General features: G+C 48.6%; 1 protein-coding gene across 1 annotated transcript in view; it reads left to right on the plus strand.

Annotated features, from left to right (window-relative positions):
- Positions 1-2,520: 2,520 nt before the first annotated feature.
- AFF4 (ALF transcription elongation factor 4) overlaps positions 2,521-26,165 on the plus strand; it is a 48,487-nt gene continuing 24,842 nt past the window's right edge. Inside the window, exons 1-5 of the mRNA XM_064725376.1 lie at positions 2,521-2,819; positions 19,491-19,617; positions 21,220-21,996; positions 23,291-23,335; positions 24,161-24,247. Of these exons, the coding sequence (XP_064581446.1) occupies positions 19,495-19,617; positions 21,220-21,996; positions 23,291-23,335; positions 24,161-24,247 (1,032 nt within the window). The 5' untranslated portion in view covers positions 2,521-2,819; positions 19,491-19,494. The remainder of the gene's footprint in view (positions 2,820-19,490; positions 19,618-21,219; positions 21,997-23,290; positions 23,336-24,160; positions 24,248-26,165) is intronic.

Genomic DNA, 26,165 nt, shown 5'->3' on the forward strand with positions numbered 1-26,165 from the left:
CTGAGAGAGTATTTTTGTGGTTTATCCTTTTTTGGAAGATTTTACTTTTTTAGCTCCCAAAAAAAAAAATTTCTATCATCAGATTTGTTTATGAGAGCTAAAGTCCAGTAGCAGCTGAACCTGGATGTTTACATGCTGGAAAGCAAAAGCTTTTTTTTTTTGTTGCAGATTATGCTGTGCATCATGTGCTGTTCCTCTGTTAATGACAGCTTCACTTCCATTGAGAAAAATCCTCTAAACTGTTAAAAGCAGAAGTTTTTCAGTGCTGCTGTGGAGCTGTGGCATTGTTGGACCTGAATGCACAACGAGTCCCACACAGAGCCTCCCATCTCTCTGGTGACAGAGGGCTCTGTGCTGCTGAGCTTGTGTTCCAGTGGCTTTTCCTGATGCTTCCAGGTCCAGTCTTAACTGCAGCACCCAGCTGAGCTGTGTTGATTTGTCCCTGCTCGGTGTTGTGCTTGTCCTGCCCACAGGCTCTGCCCTGTGTCCTTGGCTGCTGTGTTGGAGGTGTTTGTGAGACACAGGGTTGGTGTTGGAGAGCAGCAGCTCGGTGAATCAGGGCTGCTGCTGCTTTAGGAGTTTCATCTTTGTGCCTTTTTTTGTAAATTCAGTGTTCCCCAGAGACAAGGGCTGGGGTGAGTGTCCTGCAGAACTCCATCAGAACATTCCCACCTGTAATAGGGGCAGCAAAACCAGAGAAATCATGACAAACAGAGCTGGGCACTGCTCTCACTGGATGCTCAGCAAAGAAGGGGCTCCCTGAAGCAAAGGGCTCAAAGGGAAGTGCTCCCCTCTGGATGTGTTTCCCAGCAGTGTGTGCAATGCTGATTGCCAGGCTGTGCTGGCACTCTGCAGGAATCCAGCCATGCTCTAAACGTGGGACTGGCCCTGGAGGAGCAAGTGAGTGCAAACCCCACAAACCCAGCAGAAGCAGATCCTAACGTGCTGCAGAGCAGGGATTGCTGGATGCAGAGTGGGAATTGTTTGGTTTGCTGGTGGATTGGAGCAGTTGCTGGTAGTATTTTACTTGGTGATGCAGTCTCCTGAATTTCTTATTGTTGGAGTGTCCTTTTGGGGAGGGGGCATCACTTGTGGAAGAATTCTCAAGTATCTTGGTTTAGGTTAAATACAGTAACTAAACTATTTTCTATATTTTTATGGAAAGAGTAGTGTGTAGAATTTGGAATAAACTGTACTTATTTAAATGTTTGAAAATCCCCATGTTGTGTGTCTGTCTGTGACACTCCTGTGTTTTACAGAACACGCTGCAGGCTGTAAATAAAACTACCAGAAAGGTGTTCAAGTCTTGTGCAGTGACTGTGCCATTTAATGGGAAAGTCAATCAATTATTAAACACTAGTTGCTAAGTTGAGGCTTACTGCAAATATCTAAAATATTTGTGGTGTTGGTGTGCAGGTTTCAGGATTGATCCCCAGGAGGTTCTCCAGCCAGAAGTCCTTCTGTGTCAAGATTTAAAAAAAAAAAAAAAGTTTAGTTTCAAATACCATGTTTATATTGGGTTTTTTCTTCTTGCCTTTTCTGGTTACTTTGTCTCTAGGTGTTGTTATTTAACAGAGTAACTCCCAGCCTGGCCAGAGCTTTGCTCTGTCAGTGCCTCACTTTTGCTCTGCCGGCGGATGAGGAGTTTTACAGAAGCCCTGTGAGCCAGGAGTGCTTCCAGGCACTGCCCTGTTCAATCCCTCCCCCTCTGAGCAAAGCTGCCACTGCTCACTGTGGGCAGCAGCTGATGGAAAACAGCCTCGGGAAGAGCCCTCAGCTCTCAAGGAGAAACAGGGAGAGACAGCCCCATGTCTGAGTGCAGGGCTCATTAACCCAGCCTGAAACAGCCTTGGGTGCCAGTGCACTGCACAGTCCCTGGGGGTAGTGCATTGGTTTATTTTCTTAGGGAGGAGTCCTCAATAGATGGGAGCTTCTCCAGCAAAGGGATTTATCTTGAGAAATTCTGTTTGTGGGAGCTGCGCCTTTACCAGCCCTGGGACCATGGCTCCTGCCTCAGCCTCCTTTGTTCACCAGCCGTGTGTGCTGCCCCCTTGGCACCACAGCAGCAGAGCATCCCAGAGTCCCAGCATGGACTGGGTTGGAAGGACCTCAAAGTGCCACCACCAGTGCCACCCCTGCCATGGCACGGACACTTCCACTGTCCCAGGTGCTCCCAGCCCTGCCCAGCCTGGCCTTGGGCACTGCCAGGGATGCAGGGGCAGCCCCAGCTGCTCTGGGCACCCTGTGCCAGGGCCTGCCCGCCCTGCCAGCCGGCAATTCCTGCCCAGCATCCCCCCTGACCCCGGGGCTGGTCCCGCTTCCCGCTCGCCGCCGCCAGGGGGCGCCACGGCCGCGGGGGCGCTCCCCGCGCGCTGCCCCACGTGACTCTCCCGCCGCCGCGCGCGGGAGGCGGGGTCGGTCGCTCGCCACGCCCCCTACGCGCGCTCTCCGCCGGGGGTCACGTGGTTTCTCTTGGCGTCACGTGATCGGGGCGGCGGCGGCGCGCGGGGGCCGCCGGGAAGCGCCAGGCGGGACCGGGCCGGGATCGGGATCGGCACCGGGACCGGGCCCAGCGCAGCCCCGGCCGAGCCGCGGCCCTGCCCGCGCCCTGCGAGCCGCCAGCCCGGCGCCGGCCCGCCATGGACCGCCGGGACCCCTACGGAGCGGCCGCCCGCTTGTGAGCCGCCCCCCCGCCCCCGGGCCGGGCCCGCCCCGCGCCCCCCGGCGCTCCGTGACTCGCCGGCGGCTCCTCGGGCCTCATCGTTCGCCGGTGGCGGCAGCCAGGAGATGGTCCGGGCCTAGCGGAGCGGCCAGCGCAGGTGAGCGCGGCCGGGCCGGGCCTCCCGCCGGCAGCGGGGCAGCGCCGGAGCCGCGCCGCCCCCGGGCCGGGCACTCCGGGACACCCCGGCCGCCCCCGCGGCGGAACCGCCGGGCCCGGGGCGGGATCGGCCGCTGCGGGCGCATCTCCCGCCGGGGAGCGCGGGTTTGGCCGGGCGCGCCCCGCGGTGACACCGGGCGGAGGGCGGGGGTCCCTCCCGGGGCACGGCCGGGGCATTCCCGGCACCGGACCCGGGCTGGGCTCGGTGCCGGCGGCGCCGCTGCGCTGCCCGCCCCGGTGATGGATTTAATCCTGTTCCGGTAATTGACGTCAGGGCTTTGTTCCTTCCCCTTTGCTCTCCGCACGGGCTCGGGGCCGGAGCGCTCCGGGACGGGGCTCGGAGCCCGGGCGGGGCCCGCCGATGGAACCGGCCCCGGGCAGGGCAGGCGGGGCCGGGCTCGGACACGGCCGGAGCCGGGGGCTGTTATGTAAAGCCCCCTCCCGGTGGGGGTACACTCGGTAAAGGAGCCCCCGCTCAGCAGTCCTGCACTCTGCGCTGAATTTTTCCCTTTTTCCCCTTTTCCCATGAACAGAACAAAGCGAGCCGGTGTTGAGGCTGTGGCCCGGTACCGGTGCGTTCAGCGCTGTCTGTGCCTCTGTTCCGGACAAGTGTTCCACTGCATTTTGGGGCAGAGCTCCGTGCTTGTGCCAAACCCCGCTCACAGCCCGGGCAGGTGCTGCACGATGGAAAAGGAGCCTGAAAGGAGCAGGTGGGGCCTGCTGTGCCCCCAGCTCATCTCTCACCCCATCTCAGCCTTGTTTGATCATTTCCTCAGCAGTACTGGTGGTTTTAAACATCCCCGTGTTGGCAGCCAGGCCCCTGTGGGACTGATCAGGCCCTTCCTCCTTGTCCCTGAGCTGGTTCTGCTCAGCCCCGTGTGTTTGTTTGTCACCCGGGCTCCCTTCCAGCTGCTGATCTCTCAGGTGTGATTCTAGTTCCTGGCATTCCTTTAAAACTACTGAATTCTTCTCTCAGGTCCCTGACAGATGGGGATTTGCAGCCTGGGGGGTTATTGCAAAACAGGGGCTGGTGAAGTGCTTTGCAGGAGTGGTTGTGCACCTGATTGGTCCTTTCATGGCTCCTCTAATGAGGAAAACGTGATTAAACTGCCAGCCTCGAGGTGAGGGACAGTCCAGTGTCACACTGGAGTTACTCAGTGGTTGGACTGGGGCAGGTCTTGTTGGTCAGGAGCAAAAGGGAAAATTTATCTTTTGGCAGTATTAATATCTTGTCTTTATTAATGTGTCAATGTTGATTTTTAGCATTTGCTGCCTCCTGCACGGGGTGTTTGCAGCTCTGTGTGAGAGCAGACTCTCCTGTGCTCGGGAGTGAGACAACCCTGGAGTATCCTGAGCTGGGAGGGACCCACGGGATCATCCAGCCCAGCCCCAAAATCCCACCCTGGCATCCCTGGAGCAGTGTCCCATCCCTGGGGAGCCTGGGCAGTGCCAGCACCCTCTGGGGAAGAACCTTTCCCTAAAATCCACCCTGACCCTGCCCTGGCTCCTGTCCCTGTCACAGGAGCAGAGACTGGAGCTGCAGCCCCCAGTGAGCTCTGACCTCAGGCTCCTCTTCTCCAGCAGAACAATCCCAGTGCCCTCAGCAGCTCCTTCTTGCTCCTTCCACTCCCTTCCCCATCCCTGTGTACCTTCTTTGGATGCTATCTTTTTTTAATCTTTTTTATATTGTGTGCACCAGGACTCCAGTACAATCAGTTTAACAGCAATGAAGGAGAAGAGTGGATTTTAACTCTGATCTCAAAAGCTGCCTCAGGTCCCTGATATTTCCTCTAAACATCTCTGCAGTTCTTGTTTCATGGCTTTTCTCCTTGTCTCAAACATTGAGTGAGCGAGACTGAGTGCCTGGGTTGGGTTTTGTGTGAGAAGCCACACAGCAACCCAGAAAAATAACTCATATTTATGTGTTCAGCATTCTTGCCAGTTCTAGTGACCTGGACATGATAAATCACGATAAAACCCAGTGAAATATGGCTTGGATTTCCAGGATGGGTTTTTGGAAAGCTGGAATGTGCAGATGCTTTTGCACAGTTACAACCCAGTTCTTAATGAGAAGATGCCACATTTCTGTCTGCACAAACCATGGAGTTTGCTCCTTGGGGGCCTGGTGGCTGAAGAGCTGCAGCAGAAACGTGTCCTGAGGTGGCAGCTGGCCCGTGGCAGGGTGGCATTTGCCACCAGTTGCTCCTGTGGCTGCTGGCGGGCGGTGCTGCCCCCGTGGTTTCCAGCGTGGGTGCTCCCGTCGGATGTGACTAAGGGCACAGCAGTGACCTTACTGACTGAGACAGCAGCCCTTGGCACCTCCTGCCTGCCAGCAGGGCCTCTGTCACCAGGTGATGGTGGAGCTGCTGTCATCGTGTCCCTCAGTGCATTTCCAGTGCTTGGGACAGGGGCCAGAGCTGCTCGTGACTGCTCTGGTGCCTCCCTCCCTCCCTCCCTGCTCATCCTCTCCGTTTAGGGGTTATGTCATCATCACTGCTCGTACCCTCTGCTCCAGATCGTCAGACATGTGCAGTGTTGAGGGCAGAAATACTGAGGGTTGTCTTGAGAGCTGAGCCAGGAAGGCAGCACCTCAGCCCTGGGCAGATTTGGGCACGGAGAGAGAGCTTGAGCAGCTTCCAAGAGGCCACAGGGATGTGTGTGCTGAGCTGGGAGCAGTGTGAGCTCAGTGCCGTGCTTGGAGTCCCCCTCTGCGAGGATGTAGGAATAGTCTGGAGTTTTTGGTGACTGAGGTTTCTTTTCTGTGGCAATAATTGTTCTTGGCCACATAATTTCAGTTTGTTACTCACCTGTGGTTTGTTCTGCAGGCTTGTTTCCTTTCTCTCGCTACAATGTCACAGTTATCTTCAGCAGAGGCTCACAAATAACATTTGAGCCTAGATACCTAAACTTCAGTTTAGATTCGATGCTCAGAAGGAATCCTTCCCTGTGGGGGTGTGAGGCCCTGGCACAGGTGCCCAGAGCAGCTGTGGTGCCCCTGGATCCCTGGCAGTGCCCAAGGCCAGGCTGGGAGCACCTGGGACAGTGGGAGGTGTCCCTGCCATGGCAGGGGTGGCACTGGATGGGCTTTGAGGTCCCCTGTCCTCCTTCACCTTCAGTGCCTACCCCAGAGTATGTGCCAAAACCAAACTGAGGTTGGTGTCACCTTCTCTGAACGGGGGGAACAGAACACCCCGAGCTGTGGGGAGATGGAGGGGCTGTAGGGTGAAGAGGGAGTGTCTGGAAACGAGTCAAGAAACTTTAACAGATTACATTTAGCCAGAGCAGGGTTAGAGGTATGTAAAATACCCCGCTAACTGTGTTAAACTAAGAAAATAAGCAATCAAGTTCATAGAATTGCAAAAGTCAGGATGAAAGAACTTGTGTGGCAGTTACTCCTCTGTGGCAGGATGAGAGCAGTGACTCCTTGTCTGCAGTCACTAATGACTAAGGAGATGCTGTGCAGCTTGTGAGATGACAGGGCCGCTGTCACTGCTTGGGAAATCCAGCACTGCCCTGCTCCTTCCTGTCACCGAGGAGCTCTGAGCGCAGCCAGCCCGAGTGCTGCAGCTGGGCCTCTGTCCTGCAGGAATCCCCTTCATTCTCCCTGGGCTGCCTGCCCTGGGTGCCAGCTCAATGAGCCCTTGCCAGGAGCTCAGGGTGGCACAGCTCTGGGGCTGGCCCAGCCACAATTCCCTGTTCCCTGCAGCTGGGGCTGTTGGCCTCGTGTGTCCTTTGGGGTCTGCCCGCTCCCCAGGCTCTCAGACTTTGCTGCTTCCCCAGTTTCTTTCTTCAGCTCTGTGTTTCAAACCCTTCTTTTCCCTCGCTCTGTCTTTTCTCCCCGGTGCTTGGAGTTTTCCTTGGGTTGTCTTGTCTCTTGTTTTACTGGGTTCATTAATTCCTGCTGATGAAGGTAAAACCTGGGTTAGGAGCTGCCAGTAGCACCAGGTACCAGCAGGAAGAAAAATCTCCTTGTACTCCAAACTGTACAAACCTGGAATAAGGAAGTTCTTGCCCTGAAGTCTTGAACTAATTTCCTTCTGTTAACAGCTCATTAAGAGAAATCTTCCTGCTCATCTTTTTATGGAAAACAACACCTCATGAGGCAGCTCAGAGCCCCCTTTTACTGCCTTTTCTTTTTTTTTACAGTTCATCTTAGTTTTTATTCATGTCACATTTATTGATAAATTACTTGAACGTGCTGCTTTCATGTTTTATAATTAAGCAAATAGAGTGTACTTTTACTAATGTGCAATCCTGTAGTGATCATGGTCTCCAGGAGAGGCAGTTTTATGATTCCACATCTCTCCCTGTGGATAGGTGTGCTCCCCTGCAGCCCCACAGCAGTTCCTGACTGTTCCCAGTTCTAAACTGGGAGCATGGAGAGGCAGGAGACCAGAGGCAGGACAATGCTGTGCTTCTCTTCAGTGTGCTTTTTCTGAAGGATTGATGTTCCCACATTATTTGCAGTTTCCAGAGCAGCTTGAACCTGTTTGTCCTTTGGGCTGGACACTCCCCTCAGCTTTTCAGCTTGGTGGGTTCCTCGTGGAGGGGCAGAAATGAGCCCTGGGATGGTTGTGCTGCTCCTGCAGCTCCCTGAGGATTGGCAATGTCACAAAAGGTCCCAAACCAAAGCAGATCCCAAACCTTTGGGCTTTTCCAACTCTGTAAGCTTTGGTGGTAAAATGGGAGGGCAGCCAGGCTTTGGTGTCACTTTGTCATCTCCTGGAAGTGGGGGCAGGCCTTGGTGCCTCACTGTCACACATCACTTCAATGACAGACATTTTCCAGTTTAAGAAGAAAAATAAAGGATGTTTAATTTGCAGAACCAGACACTGGGAAAACAGTGTTTGTGATCAGTGACAAGTTCAACTCCTGAGACAGAGGAAACTCTTTCCACTTGTCCTTAGCTGGGATTCTAAGATTTCACAGAGGTAAATTGTTCCAGACTCGATATTTCCCTCAATAGTTGGTTCCTGTGGAAATGTCATGCCATTGAACAGTCATTCAGTTTTTCACTTCATTTTCCTTTGAAATTTCTAATGTTCACTTTTCTTGGTGTGATCCTGTTGAAGGTGTCTGATTTTAAATGAGTATTGGATATTTATATTGGTTTTCTGCTGTATTTTTATATAAATTAGGCTTCCAAAACTGTGTACTCCCATGTATTCCCCCATTCCTGCTGGCATGACTATAAAAGCTCAAACCTGACCATAACTGTCCAGCTTTGTGCATTCACATGGAGATGTTTTGTTTCTGCATTTAATTTAATTTCCAAAAGACGTTAAAGAGATTTCAGTGATGGAAGTGCTTAAATGGTTTTAATCAGGCTTTGATGTGCACAAATCATTAAAGCGAGGAGGATGAAGAGATCAGAGTCCCCAGTTCCCTTTGTGTGCCTGGGCTGCAGAGGAACTCGGGAGGAGGAAGTGTTCAGGAAATCCCACAGGCTCAGGACAGGGGAAAACAGCCTCGAGCTGTGCCAGGGGAGCTCCAGGCTGGAAATTGGGAAAATTCCTGCATGGGAAGGGGGCTGGAGCCCATCCCTGCCTGGCCTTAAATGTGCAGGGGGCACCTGGGGGACCTGGGGCAGTGGGAATGTTGGACTCGAGTAGCTTGGAGGGCTTTTCCAGCCTAAACAATTCTATAATTCTGTTTTTCCCACAGGGAAGGGGAACAGCAAACCAAAAAAAGCTACATCAAAATGGGAATTTGGTTTGTGTGATGTCGTGCGTTTCGTGGGCAGAGGGATAACCAGAGTTTCTGTGGAAAAAAAAATAATTTGAGAGATCTGCCAATGTAACTTTTCCAATTGCATTACAATTAGCATAAGCATTTCCTTATTTAAAGATATTTTTAAAATTCTTTGGTCAAAATCCAGATTTGAAAACATTTGCATGGAAATTTCAGAGAATTGAATATGGGAAACAGGTTGAAGAACTTAAGGGAACATGTTGTAACTTCAGCAAGTTGTCCTGTGCTTTGGCATAAATAAAATAAACCTAATGGAAATTGCTGAGTGAAAAATGCTGGATTTTACAAAAATCTCTTAATATTTTTGTATTTTTGTAACTTCAGGAGGCCTTGAAGCACAAAGATTGGCCAAGAGGAGCTTAAATGGATTCATGTACTGATATTTTTCCTTTCTCCTGTTTTGGTTTGTTTTTAATGTTCTGAGCTGTCCTCTATGGAACAGAGCTTCCTGAGAGTTTGTTTGTGTGCTTTGAGGAGGTTTTTATCCTTTGGTGCTGTGTTTGTTTGACATTTCCCATTGAGCTGTGCAGTTCCCCTCTGACTCTCACTGCTGTGGATCCCCCACATGGAATATTACTTTAAAGTGCCTGGTGAAGTTTGGGCTTTCTGGATAATTAATTTATTTTAAAATTAATTAATTTAGATGTCATTTAGCCTTCTGATGCTGATAGGGTAAATTAGCATCATATTATAGGATTGATTTGCCATGGTGGAAACTGGTGTTGGGTGTAAAGCAGCCTTTAAAAGATAAAGGGTGAAAAGGTTTTTCCTGGAGCAATTGCTCGTGCTGAAAGAGCTCCACTAATTATATTTAATGAGCAAAAAACACAAGTAAGGACTTTGCACTGTGACACATTCTTAGCCAATAATTACCAGAAATATGTTTTAATAGGAGACTTTTAACAAGTAGTCTTCAGCTTAAATTTGTTAATCACTAATAACCTTCTAAAAAAATACTTTCTTCAGGTTTTTTCTTCAGGTTTTTTTTCTTCAGCTTTCTCTTTTTTTTTTTTTAGTGGAAAAAGTTGCATTATTTCCTGGCCAAGTGAAGCAAGGTCCATGCTGAACTGGCGTTCAGAAATGTTTTTGTTTGTTTTTTCTTATTTATTCAGAGGAATGTTTAAATCCGTCCAGTCATGATTTGCTGACAGACTTGAAGCTCAAGATGGTCAGAAATGGGTGTGGTTTAATCTTCATTGCTATTTTAGAGTAGGAGATTTGGATCTCATTAGCTGCTCTAATGGGCTGATTCCTTGCTATACAATTTATTTCAATGCATTATTCAATTTTTAAAAATTATTATGTGTGACTCTCACTATGAATAGTGAATCATACCTTTAAAAAAAATAATTTGAACTTGTGCTTAGAAGAATTCCATTAATTGAGCCCCTGGCTGGGATGCCCATCGGTGCCTGGTGCCTGCTGAGCTGCAGCAGTTCCACCATGGAATTTCTGGGGCACTTGAGGCAGTTTTGGCTCTTCCAGAGACGTTTCCAGGCTCCAGCTCTGACCCAGCTCGCTGTGAAGTGGCCTCTTGCATGAAGGGTTTTGAAACCCAACTGAATTTTGACTCAGCTTTTGCAATGTCCTTGTGTTTGTCTTTAACTTCGTGCCACAAAAAGCTGAATTTCTCTTTCTGGTCGCAAAACTCACCGAGTCTCCCTGGATGGAAGTGAAATGTCTTGGTAGAATTCTGTGTTTTGTAGTTTATTGTCTTTTGGTTTAGGGCCACATCCAGAAAAGTACAAAAAGTTGTAAAAAAAAACTTTGGGGGGAAAAAACCCAAACATTGTTATTTTGGGAAAATATGATGTCATTTATATTAAAAGAGTTTGTGCAGCTAAATAAACATTTATCAACTGTTTTTCCTGAGGTAAAAGACACCTCACTAAATGCCCTGTTACTCAGTGGGGGCAGAAATGTGAATGTTTTTCTGGATCTGCTCAGGGGGATTATAAAGTGCAGGTGGCATTCAGTAGGCAGGGTGAAAAGTGAAAACTTTCCAAGGTTTTGAGCAGTGTTTGTTTGGAAGCACAGCACATCAAAGCTGTGCCTTTCCTGCTGCATTTCAGCTTCCCTCTCTAGATAGTTCTGGGCCCTTCCTCTCGCTTCCAAATTTATTTGCTTTGCCTGCAAATCTTAAATGCTCCTCTTCCCCAGGTTTTTCCAGAGTTTAACTGCTCTGTGCTCTCATCTTCAGCACGATGAAATTTAAAAAGAAAGTTTGAAGGTACCAGGAAGCGTCCTAGGTGTCAAAGCTGTCATGTTCTGACAGCAGATTTTAGACAAGTAGGAAATGATGCTGAGTTTGGTGAACCTTTGAATATGAGTTAGGGCTGAAAACTGTGAGGGAAAACTTGTGTTCTCACTTCTCTGTACCCAGAATTGTGGGTTTAGTGAAATCTGTAAAGCAATCCTGGAAGTGCTGCGGCTGCCAGTGGGGAGCAGTGCCCTGTGAGAGTTCCAGGCACCACTTTTGAAGAGGTACAGATAATAATGAATTGGTGATAATGTGGTAAATCCATTGCTCTGCCCTGGATCCACCCCGGTGCTTTTGGGGCTTCCCCTGCACTTGTGCTGGGAGCAGCCTGGACACAGATTTCCCTTTGGGCCTCTCCCTTGTTCTGTGGCTCGCCCTGAGTGGTTTCCCAGGTTCTGGGGACAGTAAAATCATTGAACAATGCAGTTGTTCATTCTGGCTGCCCTGCTCCCCAGCATCCTCGTGCTCTCCCTCCGTCCCTCACCAGCACACTGCAGAATTATCATCTCAAACCCTGCGTGGGGATGCAGCGCAGTGGGGGAACCTTGGTCACCACGGGAAGTCCAAGATAAATAAATGCCTTGTGAGACACTGCAGACACGATCCTGCACCAGGGCTGGAGGAAGTGACAGTTAAACCAGGGTGAAGGCTCTGATAAACTTCTCTCCTTTCTTCTTCTGTAGTTGAGATGAGGGAAGGATGTGAACCTCGAGTGTGATTTTCCCTTTTGCCTTTTCACTCCTGGTTTAGATGGCACCTCATTAAAGCCTTGTCTGCTGTTTCAAATCTTACACAGAGCAGATTTATCTGAGAATTTCTGTCAAGTGAATACTTTCTTAATCCTACTGCCACAGAGTTCATAGCACTCAAATGTAATGATGTCTTTTATGAAAGTAAATTATTGGGAGGAAGTCAGAATGATAATAGCCAGATTAATGTTAGATGTCTGAATAACTATTGCTTAATAAAATCTAAATGCCAATTGTCTTGGCTTCAAAGTTTAAGCAGATGAACATGTAGGCACAGGAATTGGGTTATTAAGTTTCTGCCCAATTAAAGGGCAGAAATTTGTTGGGAAACTGTATTAGAATATGCTTTGGTTAGCCTGTGTGGACATGAAAGGATTGCATGTAAAAATGCTGAATTTTTGATGGTCCATCTTTACACTGGGGGAATTAAAAACTCTCCCAGCGATGGAGAGTGGAAAAGATGGGGAGGATGTCCTTGGCTGAGTGGGAGGTGGAACTGGGCTGAAGTTGGCTGGGAAGATGTAACTGAGAAAGGAGAGAGTGCTGCTGGTGGCTGGCTGGGCTGGAGGTCAGTGTGTGCTGCTGGTGAGGGGATCTCAGCCCTGGTAAGGAGATTCACTGCCTGCTAGGAAAGGCCCCTGTTCCTCAGAGCAGATCTTGCAGGATGGAGCAGATAGAAATGCAGAGCCTTGGGAAGGCAAGGTTGGAAATCAGCTTCACCTCCCTCTCCTGGCTGGGGCTGCTCCTTGAGGCAGGAGTTCATTGAGGCTCCTGTGCCTCTTCTGGCCTGGAATCCTCACCTGGCCTGGCCTAGGTGCAGAAAATGGCAATTTTAGTGGCTTTGTGGTGTCAGTCCCTTTGCTCTGAGTCAGGGTGGCACTGAGGGATCTGGGGTGTCTCATGGGTGGCACTGAGGGACCTGGGGTGTCTCATGGGTGGCACTGAGGGACCTGGGGTGTCTCATGGGCAGCACTGAGGGACCTGGGGTGTCTGATGGGTGGCACTGAGGGACCTGGGGTGTCTGATGGGTGGCACTGAGGGATCTGGGGTGTCTGATGGGTGGCACTGAGGGATCTGGGGTGTCTCATGGGTGGCACTGAGGGACCTGGGGTGTCTGATGGGTGGCACTGAGGGATCTGGGGTGTCTGATGGGTGGCACTGAGGGACCTGGGGTGTCTCATGGGTGGCACTGAGGGACCTGGGGTGTCTCATGGGTGGCAGTGAGGGACCTGGGGTGTCTCATGGGTGGCACTGGGGACCTGGGGTGTCTCATGGGGGCACTGAGGGACCTGGGGGTCTCATGGGTGGCACTGAGGGACCTGGGGTGTCTCATGGGCGGCACTGAGGGACCTGGGGTGTCTGATGGGTGGCACTGTAGGACCTGGGGTGTCTGATGGGTGGCACTGAGGGACCTGGGGTGTCTCCCAGGATGGAGCCTGGGGACAGAGGGACAGTGGCTGGAGCAGTGACCCTCCCTCTGCTCCCTGCCATGCAGAGAGGAGCGAGCAGGGCTCTGTGCTCTCACTTGCTGGGCTCTCCTGTTCCTCTCCCCTTCCTGAAGGGACAGGACAGAAAGGAGGGACTGGTGTCCTTTGTGCAGCTCCCTGTGAAGGAGAAGAGTTGGGAATTAATTTCTGTGTTCATCAGGGAGGGGGGACCAGACGTGTTCCCTCCTGGGTAGTACTTCTGCACAAAAATGAGACATTTAAGATGTGTGGTTGTGCATTTTTAAGGTCCCTTGAGTGAATTACATCAAACCAGTCTTGCAAATTCTCAAATATAAACAATTTTAAGCTGTTTTAGTAGTATGATTTTAAAATGGGCTTAAAGATGGTTTTAAATGAGCTGCACTGCAAGTGCTGAATTTAGAAATGTCCTCCATGACTTGGCTTCTAAAATCCAGTTGCTGGGGGTTCACTTTCACCTTAGTTCTCTTACCTTACCTTGGCAGGAGGTGTGGAGCTGGATGATTTTTAGTCTCTTCCAGCCCAAACTCCATTTCTCCCTTGCTTCTGTGTGCTGAATCTCATGTAGGATGAATGATGCACCCAGTTCTCATCTGGACTTGTTAAATGAAATATTACACTTACAGAGCTTCTTTCTAAAGGATGCCCAAGTCCTTTTCCAGTGGTTAGTGTTGAGTTACAAATGATCGCTGTAATTCTTTTATCCACCATCGCTGTGTGTTGGCTTCTCAGGTGGAAGATGCTGACTGATCCTCAGGTAACCTGATATTTGAGGGTGAAGGGGACTGTGGCAGCTCAAACCCAAAAGCAGGATGTAATCACTTGCACCATCACTTGTGTGAGACGCTGGAATGAGGGCAGTGCTCCCACAGAAGTGCTCTGGAATTCTCTCAGCTAACGGTGGTGAAGGATTTGTGCTGCTCTGTCTGGGCAGCAGCACAAGCCCAGGCACATCCTGCTGCCTGGGGATTTCTGGGTGCTCCAGAGCGAGTGGGAAGGAGAAGTGCCTGCAGCAAACTGCTGGCTCTGCCCTCCCTGCGAGTTCTTGTCAAACATTAACCAGACCTAGGCCAACTCACTTTTTGATTATTTTTATTTAAAGTTCTCCCACCCTCAGTACGTACAAAGGTGTTCCCAGACAGCTCTGGGGGCACTTTGTGTTCTCCCTGGTGAATGTGCAGTAGGAACCAATCTGAGGGGTGGGATAGAAGCATTTGTGTTTGTATTGTAGGAATGAGAAACGTTTATGTTTCAGTTAGTGGTGAATCTGATTTATATTTGTGTCATATTACCAGTACAATTGTGTTTGAATTGTATTCCCAAGAGCTCAAATGAAACCTTGGAAAGAGGGAGCTGGAGCTGTGGAAAAGTTCATTCTCATCAAAATATCTGAGCAGGGTGGTGGCTCAGGGTTTCCTGTGTTCACCTGTGCAGCCTCCCCCTGTGATTCCGAGTTTCTGGGATGGAATTTTGGGGTCCTGGTGCTACCCCAGCCTTTCCTCTGGCAGAGCAGGTCCCAAGTGCTCCAGGAGCCATCCCAAACCAAATCCCCTCCCTTGGCATGGAGCCTTTGTGTCAGAAGGTGAGGGACACAAACATGCAACTTCATGCTTTTGAGAAGTTGGGGTTTTTCTCTGTCTGGACACATTCAAAAACTACTTGAGTTCTGTGTAAACTCTTGTTTTTAGTTGTGTTCCTTGTTTCAGTTATAAAACTCTGAAGGTGACTCTGCTGCTTCTGTATTTGCACCATCACAGTTATCCTCTAAACCTGTCCTGAGGAATCATCCTGTTTGTGCTTTTTTGGACAAGGCTGTATTGTTTTAGTAGGAAATGTTGTATTTTTTTCTGTGTTTTCTTCTTCACCATCACATAGAATGTGGAAGTCAAGATTTTATGTACACTTCCATAAGTAGCTCTTGGTGACACCAGGGCATGTTCCTCTTTGTGTGTCGGTGTTTTAGTGTTAATTGTGTTGTTGCAGGACAGTTATTTTCAATGTCTCCTTTTTAAACAGCTCCTCTGGGAGTGTGTTTTATTAAAAGCTGACAGAGTAGCATTTTTGGCTCATGCACATGATTTCAGGGCAGGATTTGTGGTGATGCCCTGCTTGATGCACAAGCTGGGAGAAGTGTCCTGTGCCAGCTCCTGAGATGCCCCTGCCCGTGGTAAAAAGAATATTTAAAATAATCAACAGGCATCTTTGGATGCAGCATTAAGGCAGCTTCAGGTATTGTTCAATGCCTTCTGAAAACATCATTCCTTCCTTTTAAGAAAAAGGATGAAATCATGGGAGCTGGGTGTGCCCCCGCAGCTGGGTGTGCCCCACACGGAGCTGGGATCCTGCACGTTCCCTCTCAGCCTGTTTATCCTTGCTAGCCAAAATTGGGCTTTCATGGCAGCCAATTAACCAATTAACTGTTTGATTCCTCTTGCTCACAAAACCCATTGAGATTGAACAAGCCCTGGAGTTAGATGAGGATTTCTAGAAGGAAGTGGAGGTGTTGCAGCAGGCTTTGAAGGTGCACCGCTGCCTGGTGGGGTGTTTGGGGTTGGATCCTGTGCACGGGCTGCCTGTGCAGGGTCCCTGGCCAGCCTGGCCTTTGATGGTTTTGTCTCACAGAGTCTGGGGAGATGAGGTGAGGTGTTTGGGGTCGGATCCCTGTGCAGGGTCCCTGGCCTGCCTGGCCTTTGATGGTTTTGCCTCAGAGTCTGGGGAGATGAGGAGATGCTGCTGGTGCTGAGCTGAGTGAGGACTTGGGTGCCTGATGTGGTTCAGGGGGTGAGAAGGGTTGGGCCAAGGTCCTCTCTCTTTGAACAGGAGAGCTCAGGCCGTGTGGGTGTGCTGGTTGGGGTTTGTCTTTAGTCTGGAGTCTCCAAAAGCCCCAGAGCTGGGATGTGCCCCCTGCCCAGAGCTGAGGGGTGGGAGGAGAAGGCAGCACCAACTCTGCCATTTCATCCCACAGGTTACACACCCAGGGTGATGATCTCTCAAACCAAAGGCATGCCCTGGTTGGATTGGGGGTGAGCAGAAATACCAGGTGGCATTTAGGAAGAGGTTGCAAGGAGAAAGGAGGGCCGTGCCTGGTCTGGGGATGTGGTGGTGCTGGTGTTGATGTGCTGTGTGCCTGGAATGGTGCCTCAGGAATACACACAGGGGAGGCTGGGCCAGGAGTTTCTGTGAATTCCCTGCTGGATTTCCTGCTGGCTTTCAGCTCTTCCTGTTGAGCTGGAGCAGAGGCGTGAGATCTGAAGGGTTGGCTGTGCAGGGAGCTCTCAGCCACAGGGACTGTTCAAAGTACAGTGGGACACTGCAGGAGGAGTGACTCAAACCACGTGGAGTTCAACTTCCTAAAACTGGAAATACTCTCCTGTGCTTTAGGCCTGTTCTCTGATTTTTTAAAGAATTTTTGAACTTTTCTTTTCCCAGATATGGCAACTAAGATGACTTTGGCTCATGCTGCAGGGACATTGTCCTGGCTCTGCTCCTCCTTCACCCTTTAGCTCAGGCCACCTGGGAAAAGGGGAATTTTAGCAGGATCATCTTGGTAGCACCAGGTACAAGGCAGCAAGTTCCTCATCTTCCACTTCCGGGGCTGTGCAGGGAGGAGCAGAGGTGCTGTTGTTGTTCCCAGAGGATGGGGTAGGAGTGGTGGGAGCAGTGCATTTTAGTGAATATTAAAGGTTTGTTCCAACTTCAGATGGTCTGAGAACAGAACTCCTGCAGTTTCCTACCTGCTGCAGTTAATTGCCAGCGGTGCTGATGAGCAGCCAGGCCTTGGTCACCTGCCTTTCAAAGTACCCTCCTTGCTTTCCCTGAGCATGGGAGCATTTCCCTGCTGGTGCTGTGGAGCATTGGGTTGGAGTGGGAAGTTGTCTGAAGTACAGAGCTAAGGAAGCCCCACGAACTTCCTCTATTTACACATTTCATGCTGGTGTGATTTTAATGGCCTTGTGCACATTACAGGCACTTAAAATAGCTCTGTGTGGAGATTGGCTGATTAGATACCAACAAGTCTAACTTGTATCACAGTCAAACTATTTGCTCTAATAAAAAATGTAAAAGAGTTAAAGAAAGCTAAACTAAATCCCCACACAGTCAAGGTGACTCCCCATGAGGGTGTTTATCATTGACTGTGTTACAAAAGGCTGGGGAGGAGTGGTTAAAAGTGTCATTAACTGGTGTCTTTCTAATGACTAATTTTACATTGACCTGGGCAGGTACAGCCAGATCAGCTCTGGGTTTGCACCACTCACATCTCCAGTGAATCTTTGCTGTAATGTTCCTTTTGTGTGACAGTGTTGCTACAAATGATGGGTTTTCTTCAGCTCTAAGAGTTACAGGAAATGTTGATGCAATTTTAAAAGGTGATGCTTATCTCTGTAAAAAAAATAGTGAAGGTCTTTATAAGTACTTAACCCTCTATTTGGAAAACAGATATGTAAAATCCTTTGTTAAGATGATAATATTCTGGATATATAGCTGTGTGTAATTCCTGATCTTAGTGTATTGGTGAGAATGAACCACCCAGAAACCAGAGCATTCCTATTCCCTGCCTCGAAATTTGCTTTTAATAGTAAATGCCATGGACTCAGACTGTTCCAGTTGGCTTTAACTGATCAGTGTCTCTAATTAAATCTGATATTTATCCGTGTTGAAATCCTACATATGTGACAAATTGGATTGCAGTCTCAAGAATGTTCTTTTCAAGCCTCAGACTTCTAAAACAAGTTTGTCATGAATGCCAGAATGATCCCAGGAGTTTGCTGGCCACATTCCAGTGCCAGGTCCCTCTCTCAGCCCTGGTGGCCACCTGTGGTTTCATGAGTTCAGCAGGTTGCAGGAGAACTGGAGAAAAAAGTGATTTTTCACATAAAATGTAAGTTGTGTTCATGGGTTTGGTATCAGCACAGCATTGGGTTATGCCAGTGCTTGTACCTTGTGTGCAAGGCAGGGAAATACAGCAAACCTGGTGCCTTAGAAAGCACCAAAGATCTCATCTTACACCCTGGGTTGCTCTGGGCAGCCTCTGAGATTTCAGAGCAATAGGCAAGGTGAAGCCAATGGGGGAAGAAATGTAAGAGGCAGAAATATTACTGAGGTGAGAAGACTCATGTTTTAAAAATTGACTGATGGGTTGAAATTTTCTTGTTGAGAATGCAATAGCTGGGTTTGCACAGCTTTCAGAGTCATGCTCTAGCAAGTCATTTATTATTTTTAATAATCAGCTGTCTAAAGACATGAAATAATGATTTTCTAAGCAGCCAGCATTTTCATTTTAGACTGCAAATTGCGTGGTGGAACATCAGTGTCTTTCCTGGATGCACCAACTGTACTTTGTGCAGATCAGTAAAGAATATTTCTGAATCTCTTGGTGCAGAGTGTAGCACACATTGTGGGTGCCCCTGGATCCCTGGCAGTGCCAAGGCCAGGCTGGGCAGGGCTGGGAGCACCTGGGACAGTGGGAGGTGTCCCTGCCATGGCAGGGGTGGCACTGGGTGGGCTTTAAGGTCCTTCCCACCCAAACCCATCCTGGGGTTTGATGTTAAAGGAGTCAGTGGCACCTTATTTATCATCTCATTTTGTTTACTCCTTTTGTCAAGCTCAGAGGGAATCTTTTCCAGCTTTTGTGTGTGTCTTGCAAGAATTTGATGTATTTCTGTTAACAGAAGCAGCAAGACCAAGCTGCAAAGGAAAGTTTGTTAAGAAGGGGGATTGGCAGGTTCTTAATCTGCATTTTTGCAGTAGGAGGATATGGTCCAAGGCAAAAGGTGCATTATTGCCAGAACTTCTCTGAAATTACTGCTTTGAGTTGAAATGCCTTTTGGGGATCAGGGAGGGAGAGAGACCTGGAAACCACATCAAAGCTTGAGGTTAGAATATGTTGGAGAATGGTGCCAAAAAAAGGTATGTCAGCACCAAAAATAACCCTAATCTACAGGAGAAGTCAAGCACTGCTTCGTGGGGGGATGGCAGAACATCTGGGGGATGTGGGGGAGAAAAGGTATTTTAGAAATGAATGGGAGATGTTTGGCGTGGGCTGGAGCCGAGATGATTCCAGCGGGTGAAGTGGTTTGAAATAGCTGCTTGCCTGAGGACCTGCTGGGGTTTTTTTGATTTAATTTTTTTATTGCTGCATAAAGTTTCCCTGTGAGAAGCCAGCTGTGGGTTGGGGGTTACAGCCCTTTGGAGGGGGCTGAAATTGGACAGTTCTGAGGAATTGTGGCCCTCAGTGGGTTCTTAACAGAGATCATTCCGTGGCCAGACAGGGCCAGAGGCTGCTTGGGGACACTCAGATCCCTCCTTTGGGCACTCTCATCCCTCCCCTGGGCCCTCACATCCCTCCTGCTTCCCTGTGTGATCAGCACTGCTCTTTTTGCTCGTAGCAACATGAACCGTGAAGACCGGAATGTGCTGCGTATGAAAGAACGGGAAAGGCGAAATCAAGAAATTCAGCAGGGTGACGAAGCCTTCCCACCCAACTCCCCTCTCTTTGCTGAACCCTACAAAGTGGTGAGTTCCTGCACCTCAGAAAAATGCAGGGTTTATAACAGGAATCATCTGCAAATTCGTATCTCATTTTTATCTCTGTTCTTGAAAGCTCTTAGGGCAACCAAGTATTTAAGCAGGGCTTGAAAATAAAGCTGGGCAGTCACAGCTCCACTGACAGATTTATAATGCTTGGGAAGGGGAGAAGCCTTTATAGGGAGTGAGAAAAAGGAAAATAAAACCATCAAAAATTTTTCCTTCCTTCCTTCACCTTCTATACAGTGACTCAAAACAATTAAACTGTCCATTGTGTGCTGCCAAATTTCCACTTTTGGGGTGCTTTAGACTGTTGCTAAACTTTCTAACCTTTCATCAACATAATCCAGACCTGGATAAGTTCACAAAGAGAATGTTTAAATAGGAGATTAAATTAAAATGCTGGAATGTTTGATATTACTATGTTTGACATGAATTATCAGCTCTGGCTAGTGCTCCAGTAGTTTGTAGCTGATGTTTTAGTTTGTTTTGAAGGAATTTATTCTGTCTGTGGTCCTGCACAGCTTTCAGCCTGTGCTGGGTTTCCTTCCAGGTTGCTTTGCTGAACAGTACTGGAAAAAATAACCTAATTCTGGAATAACTAATAAAATATTATTTAATATGTTAATTACGTAGTTCAAAACTCACTTTGAAAACGAACCCTTCCCTTGCTGCAATTTCAGCTGGTTTGCAAGAAGTAAAACATGACTGAAAACTCTCTTCCTGCAAGAGGAAAGTTGAGAAATATCTGATGGTTTTTTTGTTCCTGTGCTTGATAACCAAATTCCACATGTGTGAAGTTAACTGGAGCTGGTTGGGGTGTATGGGGGAACGATCCAGGATCCCAGATTTGGAAAACAAGATGGTTATAGAACAAAGAACCCTTTTAACTGTGTGCAACAAACATTGTGCCAATATAAACACCAATTAAAAATGACTTACGGGGGTGAGGTTAAGTTGATTTTATTTTAGTGCTAATTAAAACCTTTTAGGACTGATGCATTCTGTATTAGAGAAGTTACAGTCTGTAAGGTGACAGGAGGCATCTGCAGCTTTGGAACTGGCATCCAGCTCAGCAGTGCATTATTTGATTATTGCTGCTTCAGCTATCTCTGCTGCTGAATTTTCAGTATGTTTTGGGGAGTTAAATATGTATCGTTACATATTTTTAATATGTTTTAGGGGGTCAAATTGCTGTTTTAAGAGTAAAATTCAGAATTGGAAACACTGGCAAAGAATGATGTGTATTGTAGCTGAAATTCAGGTTGAGTGCTAGAAAGAGCTGTATTCTAGCTGAAATTCAAGTTGAGTGCTAGAAAGGGGTGTATTCTAGCTGAAATTCAGGTTGAGTGCTAGAAAGGGGTGTATTCTAGCTGAAATTTGGGTTGAGTGCTAGAAAGAGGTGTACTCTAGCTGAAATTCAAGTTGAGTGCTAGATAGAGGTGTATTCTAGCTGAAATTCAGGTTGAGTGCTAGATAGAGGTGTACTCTAGCTGAAATTCAGGTTGAGTGCTGTAGCTATCAGACCATTGAACTTCCTGTGAAGTTGCGATCTGTTCTAAATCCCGATTTCGTGTCTTGTTGTCCCAGACCAGCAAAGAGGACAAGCTGTCGAGCCGCATCCAGAGCATGCTGGGGAACTATGATGAGATGACGGATCTCATCGGGGAGCGGCCGCTGCAGAAGATCGTGGCCATCCCCAAGCCCTCGGTGCCGGCGGCGCCCGATGACAAAGCCGTGCCCGGCTTCTTCGCGGAGCAGCAGCGGCACGGCGCGGGCTCCCACCAGAGCAGCAAATGGACCCCGGTGGGGCCGGCCCCCAGCACCTCGGCCCAGTCCCAGAAGCGCTCGCAGGGGCTGGGGGGCCACGGGCAGCGCTCGGGGGGCGGCGCGGCCGCGGGGGCCCGGCACGAGCGCGACTCCTACGGCGGCGGGCGCAAGAAGGGCCAGCACGGCTCCGAGCACTCCAAGGGCCGCTCCGGCAGCCCCGGGAAGCCGCCGGCCGTGGCCTCGCTGGGCCCCGGGCACTCGAGAGCCCACGGCAGCGAGCACCACGGCAAGGAGCACCAGCGCTCCAAATCGCCCCGGGACCCCGAGCCCAGCTGGGACTCTCCCTCGCGCGTGCCCTCGTTCGCCAGCGGGCAGCACTCGACCCAGTCCTTCCCCCCCTCGCTGATGTCCAAGTCCAGCTCGATGTTACAGAAACCCACTGCCTACGTGAGGCCGATGGACGGGCAGGAGTCCATGGAGCCAAAGCTTCCCTCGGAACACTACAGCAGCCAGAGCCACGGCGGCGGCGTCAACGAGCTCAAACCCAGCAGCAAGGCGCACCTGACCAAGCTGAAAATTCCCTCTCAGCCACTGGATGTAAGTTCTGGCTCTGTCCTGCCTGCTTGAATATAAATCCACCCGGCCTGGGATTTTCCAGCGTCTCCAAAGTCCCAATTTGCCTAACCCAAATGGAGTTTTCAGTAAACACTGTGTTTTTGCTACTCAAAGCGCTTTCACCTAAGCTGTATTTTCAGTGGGGAGCATGCAAAAGTAATTGTTTTTGTCTTCTGCTTCTTCAGTGTGGATACTGGGGTTTTTATTAAATAAAGGCTGAGACACTCAGAAAGGCTTACTTAACCCCCAGAGGCCAATTTTCACAGAGTATTTCTCTAGTCAGGAGTTAGGGAAATTGTAGGACATCCACAAATATTTTGACAAGCTGGGTAAATACATTGTTGTTCCTGGGTGAATTGACTTAGAGTTGTTGATACAATATGCCTGTATCAGATTTTCTTTTGAAGTGAGTAGCAATTACTAGGTGTGATTATTATACCTTCACACCACATTGAACAGGGTGCAGAACTTTTATCAGTTGTGCTGGATATGAAATACTATTGGGTTAACAACTTGGAGGAGTTTGGTAATTCCCAAACCATTAGGACACAGACTCTGACTCCAGCTCACTTACAAGGAGAGTGCCTTTGCTGGTAATAAAGTCTCATTTCATCTCCTGTCCAACTGCTGGAATCATGGTAGCCAGAGAAAAGCCCTTGTTCCTGGGATTGCAGCAGATAGCAAAGTAAGATCCAGCACACAGGTAAGGAAATCAGGAATTACTTATTTTGTGAAGACCTGCCACATCAGTGCTGATGCAGTGAGTCCTTAAGTAGCTTTGCTTCTTTGTGCTTGTGGCAGCCAGGGATGCAGAGGATTCATAGTTTGGTAATTATTGCTGTTTCTGGGATCTCTCTGTGATGAGTGTTCTACTTGGGAATGCACTTTGTCATTCCTGTGCATTCACGGTCCTGCACTTGAATTCAGATATTATCCTGGGGCTGCTTCCAGGAAATGACTGAAAGCTGTGGTTCTGTTTCCCCTCTCTGCAAGTTTTTAATATCCCTGCCTGCCTATGATCACTTCAACTGTCAAGTGAAAAGTGAGAGATTATTATCACAGTTTTATGGATGTCATGTATTTGCTTTTCATAGCTGTGACTCATGCCATAAAAACATGGATCTATCTGATGTTAAAACTGATGAAAAGAGTTAGTAAGGGCTGTTTGTGTCTATGTAGAGTCCACATGAGTCACAATAAGGATTGAAGTTTGTTTTTAACTGTTTCTAGTCCCTGGAAAATCTGGGAGATGTTAATTTTGGGTTTTGATTTGTAGGCATCAGCTTCTGGTGAGGTGAGCTGCGTGGATGAAATCCTCAAAGTAAGTTCTTGGTGTTCTTGTTCCTACTTTGTTGGAAGTGCAGCCATTCCCAAGGAGGGGGAAGGACTCTGCAGTGCCAGAGCCTGTCCAGGTGCAGGTGGCACAGGGGGCTCCTCCAGCACAGGGGACTGGGCCAGGCTGGGAGCAGAGCTGGTGTGCACATCATCCCCTGGAGATCCCCACTGCATTCCTCCTCCCTGATTACCAGAACTGCATCTCTTCCACCAAATTACAGTTCTTAGTCCTGATATTTTAGATTATAGTAAATGCTTTGCTGCCCCATGGCAGCACTTTGCCTCTCTCATACCTGAGTCCTTTTACCCTCCTGTGGTGCCCTGTCCTGTGTCTGCTCTCACAAAAGCATCATCAGGTCCCTCTGGAGCATTTCATGGCTTATTATTTCCTGTGGCCTTCAGTCCTCCAGGGGCCTTGGGGATGCTCTGAGAGCACAGGAGGCCCTTTCCAGCTGCAGGCATTTGATTTCCCCTTTTTCCTCAAATTCTACAGGCTTCCCTTTCCTAGGATTCTTCTTCCCACACACTCTGAAAGGGTCACACTCTGCCTTGCACTGCAGTTTATCTTCAGGCCAGCCCAGTTGATTGATTTATGCCCTGCTGCTTGTTATTATGTCATAACTCTCTCTTCTCCTGAGTAGCAATTTACATTCAGGTTTACATGCAAAAGCTTTGTTGCACATTTGGGAAATTAAGATTTGAATATAAAGCTTAGTGAAGGGTGAACAATGAACTGAAATTGAGAGAATGCAGATTGCAAGTTGAAACCTGATTTATTTTGTTAATAACTTTGATTTTTGTTGTGTTTCAGGAGATGACCCACTCCTGGCCTCCTCCACTGACTGCCATCCACACCCCCTGCAAAACTGAACCCTCCAAATTCCCCTTTCCAACCAAGGTCAGTGCTGAATCCAACAGTGAATGCTGTTGAAAAAGTAACTTCAGTTAAAGATCAGGATTTTGGAACTGCTGCATTCAGTTCTGTATTATCTGGGCTTGTTTCAGTGCTTTGTCCCTCTTTGTTTATCTTCACCTCATCTGTCAGCAGCAGCCTTATGAAAAATGTCCTTGGTTTTCCTCTGCTTTGCACAGGCAGTCTGTAAAGTTATCTGTGGTACAACTTACCTTTTTAATTTTTGTTGGATTAATTCAAACTTTCAAACTTTGGAAGCTTGGAAAAAAAAGCCTTTGAGCCCTTTCCCTAACAGGGAAATGTTCTGCACCATTTTGTGTAGAACCAAGTGAGTTTCCTTCCATGTAACAAAACAGAGACTGAATGGTAAATGCTGAGAAATTTAAATGGGCTTTTCTGCATAAATTGAATTTTCCTCTTAGTTTGAAGTCCACTAATAGTTGTGTGAGATTTTCTTGCATTTTCAATTACAAAAAATTAAGACAGTTTATTATGAGTCACGTGTTTTACTGAAGAACTCAGTTGTTCCAAAAGATCCTCTTCCCAACCTCCTGTGTTGTTAAGAAGTGCTGAAGGGTTTAAGCAGTTAATTCCAGAGAGAAATCCACCTCTGCTGCTGCTGAGAGCTCGGGGCACGTGTCCAGGGGAGCTGCTGGGGCTGACACCTCTGAGCAGGGAATTTGCTGCTGCCTCCCCTGGGCTGGGCCTGGCAGCTCCAGGTTTGCCTGGAAGAGCAGCTCTGCAGGATCCTGGAGGGCCAGGGGAGGCAGCTGTGGGCAAAGGCAGCGTGGGGAGCTGACTCACCCAGGAATCCATGCTCTGCTTCCTCAGGCTGCTGATTCCCAGGAAAAGATTCAGCTCCACAACGTGATTTTTCTCCAGACTCAACATCTCTCTGGGCTGAATTTGGGGTGCTCCACCCCTACCTTGGCAGAGCTTCAGAGTGAAGAAATTGCCCTGTTTGTCTTTTAAAAGTTACCTGTGAAATAATTCAGACCTTGCTCTCTCTGACCAGCTGCTGTTCTAGACACCACTTAATTGCTCTTAATTTCCTGTTTGATCCAAATTGCTCCCCAAAACAGAACATCTGAGGGAATAATTTTGAGAAGAGTTTCTCACTGGAGTTTCTACTGTCATCTCTCTAATCCCATCCTTTTATGTGATTGCCTTGACATGACCTTCCCTCAGCCAAAGGTTCCAGTCCCTGTTGGAAGGGCACATCCACAAACCTCCCAGACTGCTCCAGGCTCAGGTTCTCATCCTGAATATCCCAGAGCAGGGGCAGTCCTGCTGTCCCCACCTCTCTGTGACCTGTCCCTGGTCACTGCTTTTTGCTTCAGTATCAAAAAATGCAGAATTTACCATTCAGTTCTCAGCTTTACTTTGGAAGGCATACCTAGAAATAAATCCTGTTTTCTGTTTTCCTAGCATTAGATCAATATTAATCTTGCAAATATTACTTTCAGTCAGGGTTTATTTGTGTGCTGTGTAAAACTGTCAGCCTGGAAATAATTCATACCTTTTCTTGCAAGGAAATTCCACCCCTTTCCTCATCATCCAAGGTCCTTATTCCTCTGCTTTGAGTACTCATTCCTGAACCTTTGGGGAGATATTTTCCCTTTGCTTTTGAGCACCCTTGGCTGTGGGGCTGCTTGGTTTTAGTTTCCCCGGATTTGCCTGGGTTTGGGAAGAGGAAGGTGTGCAGAAATCCCTGTGGCTGTGACCCAGAGGCCATGTAACACTGCACAGCTCTGGCAAGGCCTGAACAAAAAGGAGCTTTTTCAACCTCTCAACCTGGATTGTGTCTCTTCACCCAGTTTGCAGAAAATTCCATTTATGGCTGCTCTGAGTCTTTTTGACTTTTTGCCAGCTTTTTTATTTTGTGGCTGCACATCTTAGCCAT

Source organism: Zonotrichia leucophrys, chromosome 13, assembly GCF_028769735.1.
Source record: "Zonotrichia leucophrys gambelii isolate GWCS_2022_RI chromosome 13, RI_Zleu_2.0, whole genome shotgun sequence".
Taxonomy (NCBI): Eukaryota; Metazoa; Chordata; class Aves; order Passeriformes; family Passerellidae; genus Zonotrichia; species Zonotrichia leucophrys.